At 45.0% G+C, this 19,842-nt stretch overlaps 1 protein-coding gene across 1 annotated transcript in view; it reads left to right on the plus strand.

Annotated features, from left to right (window-relative positions):
- The window catches only part of LOC124709079 (paired box protein Pax-6-like), a 115,321-nt gene that overhangs the window by 83,664 nt on the left and 11,815 nt on the right, over positions 1-19,842 (plus strand). Inside the window, exons 3-4 of the mRNA XM_047240726.1 lie at positions 9,186-9,268; positions 14,275-14,421. Of these exons, the coding sequence (XP_047096682.1) occupies positions 9,186-9,268; positions 14,275-14,421 (230 nt within the window). The remainder of the gene's footprint in view (positions 1-9,185; positions 9,269-14,274; positions 14,422-19,842) is intronic.

Raw genomic sequence — 19,842 nt, forward strand, 5'->3', positions numbered from 1 at the left:
CCACAGCAGTTGAGTCCCATAGTGCTCAGAGCCATTTTTTTGAACTACGCTCTTATGCGGCGGCTCGTTTCGGCCCATTCAACATCTGGTCCTTCAAGTGTGACGAGCGAGTAACGGAATTTATATTTCATACCTGCCACAGCAAATTTGTGTTCGTGGGGTCTCTATTCTAATTCGAACGTTTGACTTAGACTATACGTATTCGTTTCGTACACTATACGTATTCGTTTCGGAATATCGTTTCTACGTCTTCCGTTAACTATACGTGGTAAACATTATGAAGACAATTAATAACATTTGTGAAATACAACTTTGTTTGCGGAAAACATAACGATGTTCGAAGTCGCCAGTTTTTCCACTGCAAACGACTTTCAACAACTTATTATATGCATAATTGTTGCAACTGATTGCCGGGAATTTTATATATATATATATATATATATATATATATATATATATATATATATATATGTGTGTGTGTGTGTGTGTGTGTGTGTGTGTATGTGTATGTACATTTGAATTACAGAAAACAAATAATTAAAAAAAAGTTGTATGGCGCGAGATTCGATCCGGCGATCTTCGGATTACGAACCCGAGCGCTTACCGCTGCGCCACGACGCTGTAGAAAACTATTAATCGTAGAGAGTATTTCACCGCAACGGTTTCTTTTAACTGTCGATTTTCTCGACAACGACTGAGAAGTGCATCTTGGTGCTTTGCCACATTACACCTCTGGCCATGAGCTTTTATTATGCCCAGTATGAATCGAATCTGAATTTCACAATTGGCGGCCTCCCCTTGTAAGTGGGGTTCTCTCGGACACATTGCGTATATTTGGGGATTTTTTTCATTTATTACTGCTTACAATCTTTACAACTGCCGTCTAGAACTCTTGTCAGCGGATCGTCCTATACTTGGGCAGCGATTCAGAGATCTAATTGAGAAGACGTATATATTGTTAATACAGTTATCGCAATTCAACAACAGAGGCGTCTTAAAGAGCAGAGTTCCCTAATGCTGAGATATTCTGGCCACTAAGGCCATGATTCGAAGAAAGACGAAAGTAATGAGAAGTAGCAGAAGTGATGACTGATCAAGAAGTCGCTACCTAAGCAGCAAAATAATCAATGTCGGACGGAACACGCAGGACATCAAAAGCAGACTAACACTGCCGAAAAGGGCATTCCTGGCCGAGATAAGTCTACTAGTATCAAACACAGGATTTAATTTGAGGAAGAAATCTGAGAATGTGCGTTTAAATCACAGAACTGTATGGTAGTTAAACATGGACTGTGCAAAAACCGGAAAAGAAGAGAATCAAAGCATCTGACATGTGGTGCTACAGAAGAATGTTGAAAATTAGGTGACTGATCAGGTAAGGAATGAGGTGATTCTCTGGAGAATCGGCGAGCTAAGGAATATATGGAAAACGTTGACAAGAAGAAGGAACAGGTTGGCAGTACATCTCTTAAGACATCACAGAATAACTTCCATGGCACTAGACGGAGCTGTAGAAGGTAAATACCGTAGCGGATGACAGAGATTGTAATTAATTCGGCAAATAATTGAAGACTTAGGTTGTGAAATGCTACTCTGAGATTAAGAGATTGGAACAGGAGAGGAATTCGTAGCGGGCTGTATCAAACCACTGAGAAGACTAGTGACAAAGTAAAAAATCTAAAATACTACTAATTAGCCACCTGCTACAATGATGGAACAGAAGACTGTTTACAAGGCAATGGATTAATGATTTCGTATAGGTTTTTATATTTTGATTATTTTTAAGGTAGGCTAATTACATTCCGTGGTGAAGCAAAGGTTGTGCCGCTCATAATGCACTGCAGACTGTGTCCAGCGTCTAGCACCAAAAACACCATCTGCTACTGGTGTAACGAAGCTCTGGTCAACATTTATACCAAAATAAAACCACTCATTTCATTCATAAGGATTTAACTATAACTTCGAAAAAATCGAGCTGCGACCTTCAAGTTTGGTGGTGACGAGAATCAACCACTACATATTCACCCTTCAATGCGACACATTTTCCCAGTGACAGATCAATTGACGAAGACCTTGACTGTAGAAGTCTGCTTAAACTGAGGTGGCAAAAGCCATAGGATACATCCTAACATAATGTCAGACCTCCTTTTGGCCTGCGTAGTGTAGCAACTCGATGTGGACTCAGAAAGTCGTTGGACGTCCCCTGCAGCGATAATGAGCCATGTTGCCTCTACAGCCGTCAATAACTGCGAAAGTGTTGCCAGTGCACTATTTTGTACACGAACTCACCTGTCGATTAATCCCATAGATGTTCGATGGGAATCATGTCAACTGAACTGGGTGACCAGATCAAATAAATGGTTTAAATGGCTCTGAGCACTATGGGACTTAACTTGTGAGGTCATCAGTCCCAAGGAACTTAGAACCACTTAAACCTAACTAACCTAAGGACATCACACACATCCATGGTGACCAGATCATTCGCTCAAATTCAGTTGCTAACATTTGTGGCCCTGGGACGTAGCGCATTGTCATCCGTAAAACCGACCGAGGCGGCGCAGTGGTTAGCACACTGGACTCGCATTCGGGAGGACGACGGTTCAATCCCGCGTCCGGCCATCCTGATTTAGGTTTTCCGTGATTTCCCTAAATCGCTCCAGGCAAATGCCGGGATGGTTCGTTTGAAAGGGCACGGCCGACTTCCTTCCCCGTCCTTCCCTAATCCGATGAGACCGATGATTTCGCTGTTTGGTCTCTTCCCCCAAACAACCCAACCAATTCATCCGTAAAAATTCCATCTTCGTTATGGAACATTAAGTCTATGAGTGGCTCAAAATGGTCTCAGAGTAGCCAAACATAACAATTTCCAGTCAGTTATCGGCTCAGCTGGGCCAAAGGACCCAGTTTATTCCGTGGAGCGACCAACTGCTCGCACTGTGCCTTATTGACAACTGGGGTCCAAGGCTTCGCTGGGTCTGCGCCACACTCTTACCAACTGAAACCGGGACTAATCCGACCAGACCACGGTCTTCCTTTCACCTAGGATCCAACCGATATGGACACGAGCCCAAGAGAGGCGTTGCAGGCGATGTCGTACCGTTAGCAAAGGCACTTGCGTCGGTCGTGTGCCGCCATAACCAATTAACGTCACATTTCGCCACTCTGTTCTAACAATGCGTTCGTCGTACGTTCCACATTGATTTCTGCGGTTGTTTCACGCGATGTTTCTCGTCTGTTAACACTGAGAACTCTACGCAACCGTCGCTGCTCTCGGTCGTTAAGTGAAGGCCGTAAAGGTAATGCCTGAAATGTGGTATTCTCGGCACACTCTCGACACTGTGGATCTCGGAATATTAAATTCTCTAACAATTTACGAAATGGAATGTCCCATGCCTCTAGCTCCAACTACCATTCCCCGCTCAAAGTCTGTTAATTCCCGTCGTGCGGCCGTAATTACGTCGGAAACCCTTTTGATATGAATCACCTGCGTACAAATGACAGCTTCACTAATGCTGTGCCCTTTTGTACCTCGTGTACGCGATACTACCACCATCTGTACATATGCATATCGCTATCCCATGACTCTTTTTCGCTTATTGTATTGGCTATTCAGGGCCGCGCGGGATTAGCCGAGCAGTCGCCGGCACGGTAGCTAAGCGTGCTCGGTCAGAGGGTTAGCTGCCCTCTCTAATAAAAAAACTGAGTTAATCGATCAACAACGAACTGAAATGGATGTCTTACGACGTCCGCCCCGATCAGACGCAACGACCAAAAACGAACAAAGAAAACGCCGGCACAGTAGCTCAGCGTGTTCGATCAGAGGGTTAGCTGCCCTCTGTAATAAAAAAACTGAGTTAATCGATCAACAACGAACTTAAATGGATATCTTACGACGTCCGCCCCGAGCAGACGCAACGACCAAAAGCGAACAAAATGAGATAAAAAAAAAGTTGCGGTCTAGAGCGCTACAGTCATGGACTGTGCGGCTGATCGCGGCGGAGGTTCGAGTCCTCCCTCGGGCATGGGTGTGTGTGTTTGTCCTTAGGATATTTTAGGTTAAGTAGTGTGTAAGCTTAGGGACTGATGACCTTAGCAGTTAAGTCCCATAAGATTTCACACACATCTAAACATTTTTTGGCTATTCAGGAAAATTTTCACCACGAAGAGCACCTTGTCGGCGTTCCGGAAACGCATGCCACGAACTGGTTTTTTCATCCAAGAAATGGCAAAGAAGTCAATTGGTGCCATATCTTGAGAATACGGAGTACTGGGGCGTGGGAGCAGGGGGTGGGGGTCAGAGGGGAATGGGGAAGGGAGGGGGAGGGGGGGGGGGGCACGGAATGCAATAGTTGACGCCCCAAAGAAGTCGCACGTGTGGCTATGTTCTGTGCAAAATAAGCGAAAACACATCTTCCCCGCTCTTCGTCTTGGCATCCCCCCGTAACCTCTTCAGGAGATTTCGATAATATCCTTCTGCGATAGTTTGCCCCCTTACGAGCATAATTTGTTAGTAATAGACCATGATAGTCCCAAAAAACACTCAGCATCCCATCGCCCAATGATGGCTGAATCTTCATCTTTTCGACGGTTGTGAATCCACATGTTTCCATCGCTTGCTTGGGTCCTTTGTATTAGGGTCATAGTGATGCACCTATCACTCGAGTAAAGAAATTGTTCGGATTGGCTTGACTCCACTCGGTGGGCTGAGTAGACGTGGGAGAAAGCAGGCGGCGACCTTTGTCAAGTTTTTAATGTCGTGCAAGATGTTGAAAAGTTATCCATAACTGATTTTCAGTTTATTTACCATCACTCCTTTTGTCTTCAACCATCAGAGTCTTCACTTCCTTCGTGATTACCAAGTCTTCACAGAGATACTCTGCCATTTCATTATTCGTCATTTGGGCTATTACACCACACTGAAAGTGTCTTCGCTACTTAACATATGGATTATACTATGTTGCATTCTTGCTGTACACTTCCACCTTCTCGGATGGATTATTGCATAAATGTTCCCCTTCAAATTTCCAACTGAATAGGGTGTGCCACTTTGTTGTGGTTCTTCCAGTAGTGCCTTGTTACGGTACTATGGTGCGGTGATTCCCATGTGTACCAAGATTACAGTCATCTACCCAAAAACAAACAAAAAGTTAAGTAACTTTGTTTTTCGAGGTGATAATTAATATTTTACGACCATCCTTTTTATTTACAGAATTAAGTTGTCACTATTGATTAGCTTTTGGTTGTTATTAATATACATTTCTGAGCCTAGGCATATCTAGCGCTCACCGGGAGATTAAAGCTGGTGACATGGCGGTCACGTGAGGTGGTAAGGAAAGTATACAAGCGGAGCAGATGTGAATAAGGGAAACCTTACTGCTACAATACTGACCGTAACTGGGAAAGCGACTTTCAAACACGGTAAGGTGTTATGGCCCAGCGCCTGGGAACATACCTCTCGGAAATGACGAAGCTGGTCGGTCGCTGGCGTGGTACTGTTATTATTTACGGAAAGTGATGACCGATGGTGAAGACACGAGTAGACGATAAAGCCTTGAAAATCTGTTTGGGTTTGCTGCTCGATCCTAAAATCAACATGATTCAATACTTCGGCGATCCAGCTGTATGCCATCTTCAAGAGAACGATGCTGCAGCTGAGTACCCGTGAAAATTGATGTAAAGCCTGTATAACATCGTCCGCTACCGCTGATTTCTCCGGCTGTTGTAGCCTCGTATGACGGCGACCACCACGAATTGAACGGCCGATGTAAGCCTTCGCACAATGACACGGAATAACATGTCTGACTTCCTAGGTTCTACATCATTTTTCACAGAACCGAATAGTACCCAAATCTTGGAAGGTGAACGGAACACACACTTATAATCTTAAACGATATAATCCAGCACCATCAGCCCAGTCTTGGAGGGCAGCAACTGTGATGGATGTGTACGGTATGTACGCCTATAGAGGACGACAATTTTCATCCTTAGCAACAGTTTTTAGTGGGACTCAGCAGAAGCAGCGTTCTCCTGAAGATGGTGGACAGATGGATCGCTGAAATACTGAATCACGTTGATTTTGGGATCCGGCAGCAAACTCTACGATACTTCGAATACATATCACGCCGGGAAAGCCTACAAAGTTACGGGGGAATTGACGTCCACGCCTAATCACAGAACGTCAAGGTAGAGCTCTGTACAGCAGGGAAGGCGACAGTCTGTGGCCTATGTAAGGCAAAGTACAATTCAGGTGCACGGACAAGTGTTTTGGTACATATTGTTCAGTGCATATTGTTGATCATGGCGCTTCGCAGCAGACGACGATCCCTACGTGTTCGTATGTTGACCCAATGACATGGTCAATTACGATCGCAGTGGGGTTTGGGTCATAGAGAGTGGACCTTCAATCAGTCGAGAGTTGTCACCTGTTCCGATGAATAACATTTCTTGCTACGCCAGGTCGATGGCCTGGTCGAATCAGATGTCGCCTCGCAGACGAATGCCTGTAGGGGTGGTACTGTGCTACGGGAGACATTAACCAGGGATTCCATGGAGCCTGTTGTAGAAAAGGGAGGTATCATAACGACTTGGGACTACGTGAACATTATTGAAAGTCACAAGCATCCCCGGCCATCCTGATTTAGGTTTTCCGTGATTTCCGTAAATCGCTCTAGGCAAATGCTGGGATGGTTCCTTTGAAAGGGCACGTCCGACTTCCTTCCCCATCCTTCCCTAATCCGATGAGATGGATGACCTGGACGGTCGGTCTCTTCCCCCAAACAATCCCCCCAACTCACAAGCATCCCTTCATACTTGATGTCTTCTCCGACTGCGATGGCATCTTCCACCAGGATAATTATCCGTGTCACAAAGCCAGAGTCGTGCTTCAGTGGTTTCGCGAGCGTAATGGCTAATTCTTGTTGACATCCTGGCCATCTAATTCGCTTGATCTGAACCCGACGGAACGCATCTGCTACGCTGTCGGGAGCCACTTTGACGGTGACAAAACACTGTCCCATGATTTATTGGAATTGTTCGACACGTTCGTGGACATGTGGTGCCACATACCTTCGGATACCTACTTAGGACTTGCCGAATCCACACGGCGCAAAACCGCTTCTCTACTGCGTTCCAAAGATGGACCAGCATGCTATCAGGCAGGTGACACAATAGCTGTATTCCCTCGCAAGCAAGAAAAAAGGCGCCGCGGGCCACAGGGACAGACGAGTCGCGCAGCCAGAAAGCGCGGCAGGGCGGCCGTCGCTTGCCAGCGCGGGGGCGGGGGCGGACCGGCTGCGCGCCTCCTTTTGTCGCCGGTGCCGCCCCTGGCATTCACAAGGAAAGTGGGGGCGGGCGTCGCGTGAGGAGCCGCTTATCGAAAATCGATAGTTTGCAGCGGGGGCGGCACAGCCGAGGGTGATAGCGCAATTACTGGCGCCGCCGCCGCCGCCCCTGCCTCTCGCTTACTGGCACCTGCCCAGTGCGCACCTCCTCACACACAGTCCAGCTGACGTATTGCACTGCATCCAGTCATTACACACTAATTCCTTGCACGTTCCCGGCGGAACAGCTTATAGAGAGAGAGAGAGAGAGAGAGAGAGAGAGAGAGAGAGAGAGAGAGAGAGCTGATCCGCTATGCTTGTAGCGATTACCAAGACTTTAAGATAGCATTACTTGACTGAAACACTATAATTATAAGGGCTAGAGCCGTACAGGCAGTGTGTCACGCGTACACGCGAGCGAGCCGCCGCTATCTCGGAATGTCGACCAACTACTTCTGTCACTACAAGCGGACGCGGGCCGCGACGTGCCTCCTTAGCTGAGTCTCCGTCCGCCCGCGCGTCGTAAAGCTGTGTCGGGCACGGTGGTGACAGCTTGGCTCAGTGTGCGTCTTGTTGTAAACCGTATTTGGGATTAAATCTGTCAAAAAAATGGTTCAAATGGCTCTGAGCACTATGGGACTCAACAGCTGTGGTCATCAGTCCCCTAGAACTCAGAACTACTTAAACCTAACTAACCTAAGGACATCACACACATCCATGCCCGAGGCAGGACTCGAACCTGCGACCGTAGCAGTCGCGCGGTTCCTGACTGAGCGCCTAGAACCGCTAGACCACCGCGGCCGGCTTAAATCTGTCAAGGTCACTTACTTGGAGTTCGCTCATTTTTGTGCCAAACAGACCCATTGCCTTAAGTTTCCTGATAAATAACACGCGGCATCCTCAGCTGAGGATAACTAGCTACAAACTCAACTCACTGTTGTCAACGAAACCTATTAATACTTACTGAAACTTTCTTGTTACGATTTTGTAAATTTTTAATTAAAAAACCGCTAAATTCAGATAGTCAGTTGTCGATTCGTTATTTTTAAAATCTAGGACCAAGCGTTGAAAATATGAAATATTTCTTAATGATACTAAATTAAAATTACTTGTGGAGTTGTGACTACATCTAAACTGTGATTAATGAAGCGCAGGTTTCTGAATTTCTGTGGACATTATTTGCTCTCTAAAAACAAGAAGCATTTCTATTCCATATTTTCTCAAATAATGATACCCAAAGAAGAAAGAAATAGTTTTCGTGAAACTAACTTGGAGTTTGTATTTGCTTATGACCTGAAATTTTTAAGCATAGTTTACGGCCTGACTCGGGTATGGATGTGTGTGACGTCCTTAGGTTAGTTAGGTTTAAGTAGTTCTAAGTTCTAGGAGACTGATGACCTCAGATGTTAAGTCCCATAGTGCTCAGAGCCACTTGAATCTTTTGTAGACAGTCTGCATTTTCCGAGCATCCTACCAATGAGCTGACATCTGGCACCTGCTTTACTGACGACAGATTATTCTTCCTGACAAAACTTTCACTTGAAACTATAGAAATTGTATTTGGAAATAAGAAACCACTACATTATTACTTGGGCAAGACTAATTATATTTTGCTTTCGAGTCTGCATAACTTTGAACTATCTCAAATGATACAGTGTTATTGCCGAAAATTATCTGACGAGTATAGTCGGCAGTGGCGTAATCCGTATCACTTGTAAAATATTATTGGTTCCTTTACTGAAACTACTGGCTAATTTTTGACCTCCGCCTCACTTTCTTCCTATTGGTCGGATGCATCACGTGTCTTTTTTTTATGTGGACAGAACACGTGTCCTGCTTATACAGAGACCACTGTGCTTGTTGCAGAGTTCGAGCGCACGCACTACCCGGATGTGTTTGCGAGAGAGCGACTGGCCGCCAAGATCGGGCTACCGGAAGCGAGGATACAGGTGAGTCCACCCTAGCCGCGTGTGCACGGTCTCAGCTCCAGAGGACACTGCACACCCACACTCAACCGTACACTACCTCTCAATATTCAAAAACCCAAGTGATATCGTCCTACCAAGGTAGACTGCTGAATCTGGTAAAAAGCACTACTGAATTTTATGTACATTATTTTATTTACGTGCGGTTATGTCGTGTATGACGCAGCGAAACTCCAGTTGCCTTCATCCCACAACTGAACAGTATATCGAAGTTAGGGCATGGGAACAAATCCGCTGATTTTAAATGAGAGAGTAAAATTTATGAAGAACCAACGCAAATTTTTCCCCACTATGATCGATACTATGCTCTCCTAGAGAAAGATCACTTTCGCGAGATGAACCACGGTCGTTTATCAAACACCGTTTCATCTGGTCAAATATTGAAACTCACATCGTCGGTCACCAAATTTCGCGAAACTTCCAGTGAACTGCGCATAACATTATCAGATTCAGCCTTGACATGTCCTGTTGCATCTTATTTTGGTCAAAAGTCAGCAACAGTAGAGAACAATTCTTTGTTGTCCAGCTTCTAATGCAAGATGTAGTATTCTGTTTCATTTGAGGTCTGTAAAGGATCTGTTACAAGCCAACTTCAGTTCTGTGATCTACCATTACTGTACTGTCGCAGCAGAAGCTGTGTAGTACCGTGGTGTAGTGGTTATGATACTAAACTGTTGCATGGAGTGTCGTGAGTTCAAAACTCACCTGGACTGTACAGTTTTAATTTCTATACTCGGTTCGAGTACCTTCTAGAAGTATCCACAAATGTCAAGAAACATTCCTCACACACAAATAAAGAAAAGATGTTATGTGGACATGTGTCCGGAAACGCTTAATTTCCGTGTTAGAGCTCATTTTAGTTTCGCTCAATGGAGCACGTTATCATGATTTCATACGGGATACTCTACCTGTGCTGCTAGAACATGTCCTTTTACAAGTACGACACAACATGTGGTTCACGCACGATGGAGCTCCTGCACATTTCAGTCGAAGTGTTCGTATGCTTCTCAACAACAGATTCGGTGACCGATGGATTGGTAGAGGCGGACCAATTCCATGGCCTCCACGCTCTCCTGACCTCAACCCTCCTGACTTTCATTTATGGGGCATTACAAAGCTCTTGTCTACTTAACCCCGGTACCAAATGTAGAGACTCTTCGTGCTCGTATTGTGGACGGCTGTGATACAATACGCCATTCTCCAGGGCTGGATCAGCGCATCAGGGATTCCATGCGACGGAGGGTCGATGCATGTATCCTCGCTAACGGATGACATTTTGAACATTTCCTGTAACAAAGTGTTTGAAGTCACGCTGGTACGTTCTGTTGCTGTGTGTTTCCATTCCATGATTAATGTGATTTGAAGAGAAGTAATAAAATGAGCTCTAACATGGAAAGTAAGCGTTTCCGGACACATGTCCACATAACTATTTTCTTTCTTTGTGTGTGAGGAATGTTTCCTGAAAGTTTGGCCGTACCTTTTTGTAAGACCCTGTATACTGTATGTGTTCTGGCCGGAGGCAGTTAGCTCCGCGCTCTTGTATGTGCAAGTGCTGAATAAACCTTCGTTAGGTGAAGTTAGTGTTCGTCATTCATCTAATTACACCTTCTTCTACGTGACAATATCATTAATTTGATTGAATTTTCTGTCGGTGCTTGACAGAACGTGACGCAAATATTAAATAGGATACAGAGCATTAGGGAAGTTTTTCCTATTTAATAGTAACATCACGAGCTTTCTCTCTAAAATTCATTCCCACGCCATGACCTCTATTATGTGACCAGATCGCTAATTTAACTTTCATCCTTTTGCAATCACGTTTACTATCTTCAATCCAGAAAGAACTACCCTTAGATCTCAGCGGAGACTTGGCACGGACCTACTTACCTGTAATTTTAACCGCGCCGTTATCGAACCGTACCAATAAACATGTTCAATGACAACACAAAATTAGTCCCTCTGCATCTTCTACGGCATACTTGACATTAACCCTTACAGATGGCTATGAGATAACAAAATGCTGAAACTTTCCAACCGAGAGAGGTGGTGCAGCTGTAAGACTCTTGATTTCCATCGCGAGAACGGTTCAAGTTCCTGTGCTCCCATGCAGATTTAGCTTTTCTGTGATTTCGAAGCTGGATGTTCCTTTTTCGATATTGCAGATATACTTGGTAGGAATATTGCCTCTGTAGCTGACTACTGGCAGCAGTGCTGTCATGGGCCCGTACAGCCACAAGAAGACGGCTAACAGACGCGCACGTGACACTACCGAGAAGGAAGAGCATCGCGTTCGGCGTACGGCTCTGGCGCATCATAATGCATCTGCAGCAGCAATTCGAGTAGCAGATGGCACGACAGTGACACAACGAGCTGTTACAGACTGGTTACTTCAAGGACAGCCGTGTAGCGTGAATTCCATTGCCCCAAAGCACCGCCGTTTGCGACTTCAGTGGTGTCAGGTGAGAGCTCATTGGAGGCCAGGGTGGAGATCTGCTGCGTTTCTTGACGAAAGATGGTTCTCCGTCGGTGCCGGTGATGACCGTGTGTTGGTTAGGGGGAGGTCAGTTGAGAGCCTGCAGCCACCTGTCTACGTGCTAAACTTGTCTGGGGTGCGATTTCGTACGACAGTAGTAGCACTTTTGTGATTATCGCACGCACCTTGGCTGCAAATTTGTACGTCAGTCTGACAATTTGAGCCCTTATGCTGCCAGCATTCCATGATAACGCTCATCTACGGGTGGCGCATAAAATGTGTTACCATTTTGTTTTTGAATATAAACTTTATTGTCAATACAGTCTGAAAGGAAGGTATACTACAATGAAGAGCCGTCCATGGAGATTTGTTCTAACTCAGCACATGCTCAATATGTCCACCATTTCGTTTCCTAACTACCTTCAAACGAACACTGAAATTAGTGATTACCCTACGGCACATGTCTTCCGTAAATTCACTGCAAGCTTGAAGAATAAGTCTTCTGAGCTCCATTAAATCACGTGGACGTTTCGGGAAATTTTTTTTCCTTTAGGTACCCCCAAAGAAAAAAGTCACATGGATTGAGGTCTGGACTATTTGGGGGCCAATTTTGTCCGTCATTGACGCGACCTGGAAATCTGAGTGAAATGATCCACATGTCGAAATGCTCGTGTAAAAACTCCAACACAGTGTTTGCAGTATGTGGCCTTGCTCCATCTTGCATGAACCACTGCGTGTTCAAGGGCAAGGCAGTAGCAAGAAGCTGTCGAATGAAGTTATTGCGAAGCATGCTGAAATAACGCTCGCTGTTCACAGTTTCTTCAAAGAAAAAGGGTCCAATAAGTCCCTGACTGGAAATTGCTGCCCACGCTGTAATCCTCGGAGCATAATGTTGTCGTTCATGAAGCACTTGTGGGTTTTCAGTGGACTAAAAGCGTAATTTTGTTTGTTAACCGCACCGTCTAAATGAAAATGCGCCTCGTCTGAAAACCAAACGTTGTTGATAGTTTCTTCCCTATCCTCCGCCCACTGAGCAAACAGTAGTCTCTGCTGCTTGTGTTCATCAGTGAGCTTCTGTGCACAGGTCATCTTGTATGGGTACATATGGAGGTCACTTTTAAGAATGCATTGAATGGAGTGTCTGGATACTCCCAGTTGCACTGCTGCCTTTCTACACGATTTCCTGGGACTTCTCTGTACAGCAACTCGTACCGCTTCAATATTCTCCGGCGAACAAAGAGGCTTAGGCCGAGGTCGCTTCGCTTCCAATACTGTTCCTTCCTGTACAAATTTATCGTACAACCTCTGCAATAAGCTTAAGACAGAGAAACCAGCAACAACTGAATGAATTAATAACTCAACCGATACGTAAAAGGACAGCCACAAGAGTCAGTTGTTTCCAACAGCCCACAAATCTATTGTTTTTATTCGCTTATTCGAATCGCTACACAATGCATAGGTGTCGGAGGCACTTTCAGTGTGCTCAGGCAAGACCGAATGACGAAGAACGAACTGGCCTTCTTACTCAATATTCGACGTTTCACAATCGAGGCGATTGTAGGTAAAACGAAAATCAGTCGCCGGCCGGTGTGGCCGTGCGGTTAAAGGCGCTTCAGTCTGGAACCGCGTGACCGCTACGGTCGCAGGTTCGAATCCTGCCTCGGGCATGGATGTGTGTGATGTCCTTAGGTTAGTTAGGTTTAATTAGTTCTAAGTTCTAGGCAACTGATGACCGCAGAAGTTAAGTCGCATAGTGCTCAGAGCCATTTGAAAATCAGTCCCGGGTCAATCTTTCAAGTTATAAGGCGTGAGTGGTTAATGATGCACTTCCGGGTGTTCTTCCGAGTTGTTGTTTCCATTTTACGCTCTATATTTTGACGACCGACCTAACTTTCTTTTTCAGGTGCTGCTAGTTTCGTGTCATGTGCACTCGATGCGTGGAATCCAACCAGGCTTCTAATTACTCTTGGCCTCGCGCCGAAATTTTTCGCTGAGTTTGACTCCCGACCCCCCTACCTAGTGATGAACTAGCTAGACAAATGCATTCCCGAAATTTCATTACACTACTTTTTTGTGTTGCGAATTTTATTTTCGTCAGTGTATTTACTCGTTATGGATATGTTGGAAATAGAGTGTCTTAGATTCCCCACTCTGCCGGCCGAAGTGGCCGAGCGGTTCTAGGCGCTACAGTCTGGAACCGCCCGACCGGTCCGGTCGCAGGTTCGAATCCTCGGGCACGGATGTGTGTCATGTCCTTAGGTTAGTTAGGTTTAAGTAGTTCTAAGTTCTAGGGGACTGATGACCTCAGAAGTTAACTCCCATAGTGCTCAGAGGCAGCCAGATTTCCCAATTATGATTTTAGTTCTTGATGTGTAGTACCTTTAGATTTCAAATATTATTGAAAACTTATCAACGGAGGTATAAAATTACTACTGCTCGAGTACGGCACTGGACAGGAGAGTAGGGGATCTGTAGCGCGGTGCGTGTTGTCGAGCAGGTGTGGTTCTCGAACCGGCGGGCCAAGTGGCGGCGCGAGGAGAAGCTGCGCAGCCAGCGGCGCTCTGCGGAGCCGGTGGCCGTGGCGTCGGCGTCGGCGTCGGCGTCGCCCACGACGCGCCTGCTGGCCGGCGCCGCCTTCCCCACGGCGGCCGCCTACCCCGCCTCCAGCCTGCCCGCCGACTCCTACAGGTACTGCGCGCTGCACTCACACCCCGCTAACACACTGCCATGTGCCCGTCAAACTTGTTCCGTAGTTACTACGGCCTCTCAGTATAATTTTGTTCCTCTCTGAACATGCAATATACCGTGGTGCGTGAGACTGCGAAACCCATCAGAGTAATGTATCTACCCAGACTCCTTCACACTCCCCTTAAGACCCCACGTTAACCGTAAATAATTCAACGGAATCGCTGTCTTGAAATGCCCTATCATAAAATAAAAAGGTGGGAAATTGCAATAACCCAACTATATCTATTCATTCAATCAGTAAAATAAATCAGTAGATTGAAGAGAACTGTGTGTTCATTCAAATAAAAATTTGAATGAAACAAAACCGGTGGTTTACACTGAAGAGCCAAAGAAACTGGTACACGTGCCTAATATCGTGTAGGGTCCCCGCGAGCGCACACAAGTGCCGCAACACGACGTAGCATGGACCTGACTTGTGTCTTGTGGTGCGCGTACTGTAAGACCTTCAGTACACACACCATCAGATTATTTGACTTGTCGCTCTAACGAAGTAGGCGAGTGTCAGCAATATGTCTCGTTGCTTTATCGTGGCGTGTTTATCTTCTGCCGTTAGGTCAGACGATAGAAATGCCACTTGCACGCTTAGAGTAGCAGATTGACGGTAAACAACTTTAAACAGAACTTGATTAATTTTCATACCCATTTATTACAAATAATAACAAGCATAAAAATTACTTAACTTGGTTCTGGATGCTATTTACGATTGACAATCTGACGTTCCTTTGGTCTTGGTACGTTAATCTTATTCTCACATATCTCTGATACTTGACAAAGTGTCTATACATTTATCTTCATGGCTATGTACAGGAATAAGATAATCTTATTAGGTGCAGACTGAAACTTGACTATAGACAGGTACAGACAAATGTAGACTGGTACATACTGGTGCAGACTGACTAATCGGAGGTCTGTACACTCGTTATAATACCTCGCGCATTCATGTATCACTGCGCGAATGTGATCCGTGTGGAGAAAAGGTTCTACGTTAGCAAACTCATTGGCTGCGTTACATATTAATACGCGGATCGGCGGAAGCAGAATTTGGTCCCTCTCTATGGCAGCGCCATCTCGTAGTGCGGAGATGGACGAGCGCTGCGCCTGTCCTGTTGTGCTTAGTGGGTCGCGCTCTAGTGGGAAAGTTGTGTACGCGCTGACTACGCAGAACTATGTACACAACATGTCTGAAGTGGTGTTGGAGGGAACTGACACCACGAATCCTGCAGGGCTGTCCATAAATCCGTAAGAGTACGACGGGTTGCAGATCTCTTCTGAACAGCACGTTGAAAGACATCCCAAATATGCTTAATAATGTTCATGTCTGGGCAGTTTGGAGGCCAGCGGAACCACTCTGTAGCAATTCTGGACGCGTGGGGTGTCGTTTTGTCCTGCTGGAATCGCCCAACTCCGTCAGAATGCACAATGCACATGAATGGATGCAGGTGATCAAACAGCATGCTTACGTATGCGTCACCTGTCAGAGTCGTATCTAGCCGTATCAGGGGTCCCATATCACTGCAACTGCACACACCACATACCGTTACAAAGTCTCCACCAGCTTGAACAGTCCCCTGCTGACATGCAGGGTCCATGGATTCCTGAAGTTGTCTCCATACCTGTACGTCCATCCACTCGATACAATTTTAAATGAGACTCCTGCGATCAGGCAACACGTTTCCTGTCATCAACAGTCCAGTGTTGGTGTTGACGGCCCCGGGCGAGGCGTAAAGCTTCGTGTCGTGCAGCCATCAAGGGTACACGAGTGGGCCTTCAGTTCCGAAAGCCCATATCGATGATGTTTCGTTGAATGGTTCGCACGCCGACACTTGCTGATGGCGCAGCATTGAAATCTGCAGCAATTTGCGGAAGGGTTGCACTTCTGTCACTTTGAACGATTCTCTTCAGTCGTCGTTGGTCCCGTTCTTGCACAATCTTTTTCGGCCACAGCAATTTCGAAGATTCGATGTTTTACAAGATTCCTGATCTTCACGGTACACTCGTGAAATGGTCGTACGGGAAAATCCTTACTTCATCGCTACCTCGGAGATACTGTGTCTCATACCTCGTGCGCCGACTATAACACCAAGTTCAAACTCACTTAAATCTTGATAACCAGCCACTGTAGCAGCAGTAACTGATCTAACAACTGCGCCAGACTCCTGTTGTCTTATATAGGCGTTGCCGACCGCAGCGCCGTATTCTGCCTGTTTACATATCTCTGTATTTGAATAAGCATGCCTATACCAGTTTACTTGGCGCTTCAATGTATAATATTCACCAATTGTAAAGTATTTGCCTCAACATTCTACAAAAAACAAAGTTAATTGCTGATGACAACTAAAAAGACAGGCAAGTGGAGGGATGGCTACAGTATCCTAGCTGCACATGAAATCACTAATTCAATACAACCCAACGATTAATTTAGAAACTCCAGTAGTCGACTGAATACCACAACAAATTGTGCTATGACTTGAATCGGGTTTAGAGGTACGCTTCCTATATAAACACTAACCCCCACCTAGTGAGCCGTGCTGCTGTATACTCTCACGAATTTTCCGTGACGGTATGTCGGAGGACCGTGGTCGTAGTGGAGAATCAGCATCTCGCTCATCAGAACTCGGACCCCTCCAAGCGCCAAGTCGTCTCGAACCAGCGACCTGTTAATGTTCGGCGTTTCACAATTGAGGCGATTGTAGGTGAAACGAAAATCAGTCCCGGGTCTATCTCTCAAGTTATGAAGGCGTGAGTGGTTAATGATGCACTTCCGGGTCTTTCTCTTCCACCAGCTCCCGACTGATCATCTTGTGCTTGTCCGGCCGCACACGTCAATCAGGGAAGATGTTACTGTTTTTAGCAATGTTGTGGTATTTTCTGAGATATTTACAGGTCCAGACCAAGATAATATCTCACACTCCCGCTCACAGCTAATCCAGTCTTTGAAATATTGTGGATAAAAACACATTCAATAAGAGAGCTGTGCCTTCTGGGACGTATAACGCATTCTCAGTAGTGAACTTCAAATAGAAAGCCGCTCCAGACTCCCATGCTAGAGTAACAAATATTTAAATCAGTGCGTTCTGCTTTCCGCAAGAAATGAATAAAAAAGTGATACTAAAGTACTGCCAGGCCTATGATGATTACGTTTGTTGCCAAGTACCTACTGAGGTAACAATGGCCAACTCTAACCGTTGTTAAGTAGTGGAATTACGTTCAGAAGAGACATTAAGTGATACGTAAATGGTGTACTCGAATCTCTCCCCTGTACCTTAAAGCTGATTATTGTTATCTCATTATTTACTTGGTTACATACGAGGTAATGACGAGAGTAACAGTGAGCTGTTATGCTTTTTCCGGACAAATGACGCGAAAGAAGTTGAAATATTGTTTTCCAGTTTTGTTGCTGTATCAAGGAACTGTTTTTTTTTCCAGAAAAGGTTTCATTTTCGGACTGTTGCTTTGCTCATCACATTCTATGTCTGCTCAGTGTGCGTGAGTGCAATTTATATAGATTCAGTATGTCTTCTACTAATTTCCCGATCTCAGGTACTTCTCGATATCTTCCAACACACTAAGGGTTGTAGCTCAGTGATTAAGGTACCACACTCCTATTCCAAAATAGAGAGGTTCATATCTCCGTCCAGCAGTCCTCATTTGCGTTTCCTGAGTTTTGCAAGCAACGTTACTTTATGCCCCCCGCCCCCGCCACCTCAGTAAGGCCGTTCGCAGTTCCTTTACATCCTCTGTACAGTCAGAGTTTCCGCTTCGTCGTTGGTGACATCACTGCCCACAGGACGTTTGAAACTCCGTCCTTACTTTCCGTCCCGTGTCACAAGGTCGCATCCTGTCTCCTACATTTTCACAGATTTGTGTCTTCCCTTATCCTAAGTGTTATTCCCTTATTTCCCTCTTTATCCATTCACTCAGTTTCTAACATTTTTCTGTGGCAATACGTTTCAGAATATACTTCTTTCTGTTTTTCTATTTTCCCCTATTTTTCACGTTTTACTTCTGTTCTCCTAGGGTATACTGTATTTCTAATAGTTGTTACCCTAAATTGGTACAATGTTTCAACCGGTAGGTTCATGGTATCTTAGACTTCTGCTCTTTATACCTCCCCGAGTTCAATCAGTCACTTCCATCCAAGTGTTCCGTCTATCCCCAGTCTTCATAGCCAGGTATGATCCTAAATTTTTGCTTTCTTCATTAATTACATATTTGTACAGGTCGTTTAAGGAGTGAACGGCGTACGTCAAGAACTGACAGTACTGATGATTCTGAAGCACCGACCCTAGTGGCATCGTGGCAAGACACCAGATTCTCATTCGAAAGGATAGCGCCTCAAATCTCTTTCTGGTGATGCACTTTTACGTTTTCCACAGTTTCCCTACATCTCTAAATGCAGACGCCAGAATGGATGATTTTAGACGAAACTGATGATTTCCTCCTCACACATTCTGAATCCAAGCTTACGCTCAATCTCTGATGATCTCGCTGTCGACGACACGATAAACACTTATCTTCGAACCTGAAGGGTAATTATCATCTGAACGTATGTTCTACTCTCATCGGTTTTTCAGTAAACACATACATCGTACTGTCTGACATTAAAATGATTCATAATGTAGTAAATTAAGCAATCTTTACGGCATGCCTTGTATTTCCCTTCAAAAATCGTTTTGAAACAAAGCAAAGATGAGCAGAACTGCAGCTTGCATTTCGAATGGTTATGTATATGTTAAATAACAATGTAACCGTCAGCTCAGTTTAGCACACAAAATCCGTCTATTTGAGCTGTAAAATGCATTCAAGTTGAAGTTATAAACGTCGTCTTTAAAACTGCACTGACGATAAAGTACAACAAACAACCGTTAATGTATCACCATCTGTAAAGTTCCCGTCCCGAACTGTTCTAAAAAGGTGTAAGTCAGAAAGTGCGCACAACTGAATCCGGTGAAATGGGCACCGCCTGAAACAAAATAAAGAAGAAAAACAAAAAACGTAGATACCATGCGTTTCCATGACTTCCTTTTTTTTACCTCCCTCCAAAATTACGTGCTAAGTAGCCCATCCATTCCTTATTATAGTTATTGTAAATCTTCATCCGTTTGTCTGATTGTCTATTTCTATTGTTCCTACTTGCTTATTTCAGGTTCAGTTAATGATCTATCTCCGTAGATGCATCATCAGCAAAGAGAACTACTTCTGCGTTTTGAATATAAGGTGGATGGTAATTTATACACAACTATAATATGAACGGATACAGTTTCTAAACCTTAAGAACCCGACCAGTCATTCGCCCACAGTGACAAGATATCTCAGA

Source organism: Schistocerca piceifrons, chromosome 7 (genome assembly GCF_021461385.2).
Source record: "Schistocerca piceifrons isolate TAMUIC-IGC-003096 chromosome 7, iqSchPice1.1, whole genome shotgun sequence".
In the NCBI taxonomy this organism is placed as follows: Eukaryota; Metazoa; Arthropoda; class Insecta; order Orthoptera; family Acrididae; genus Schistocerca; species Schistocerca piceifrons.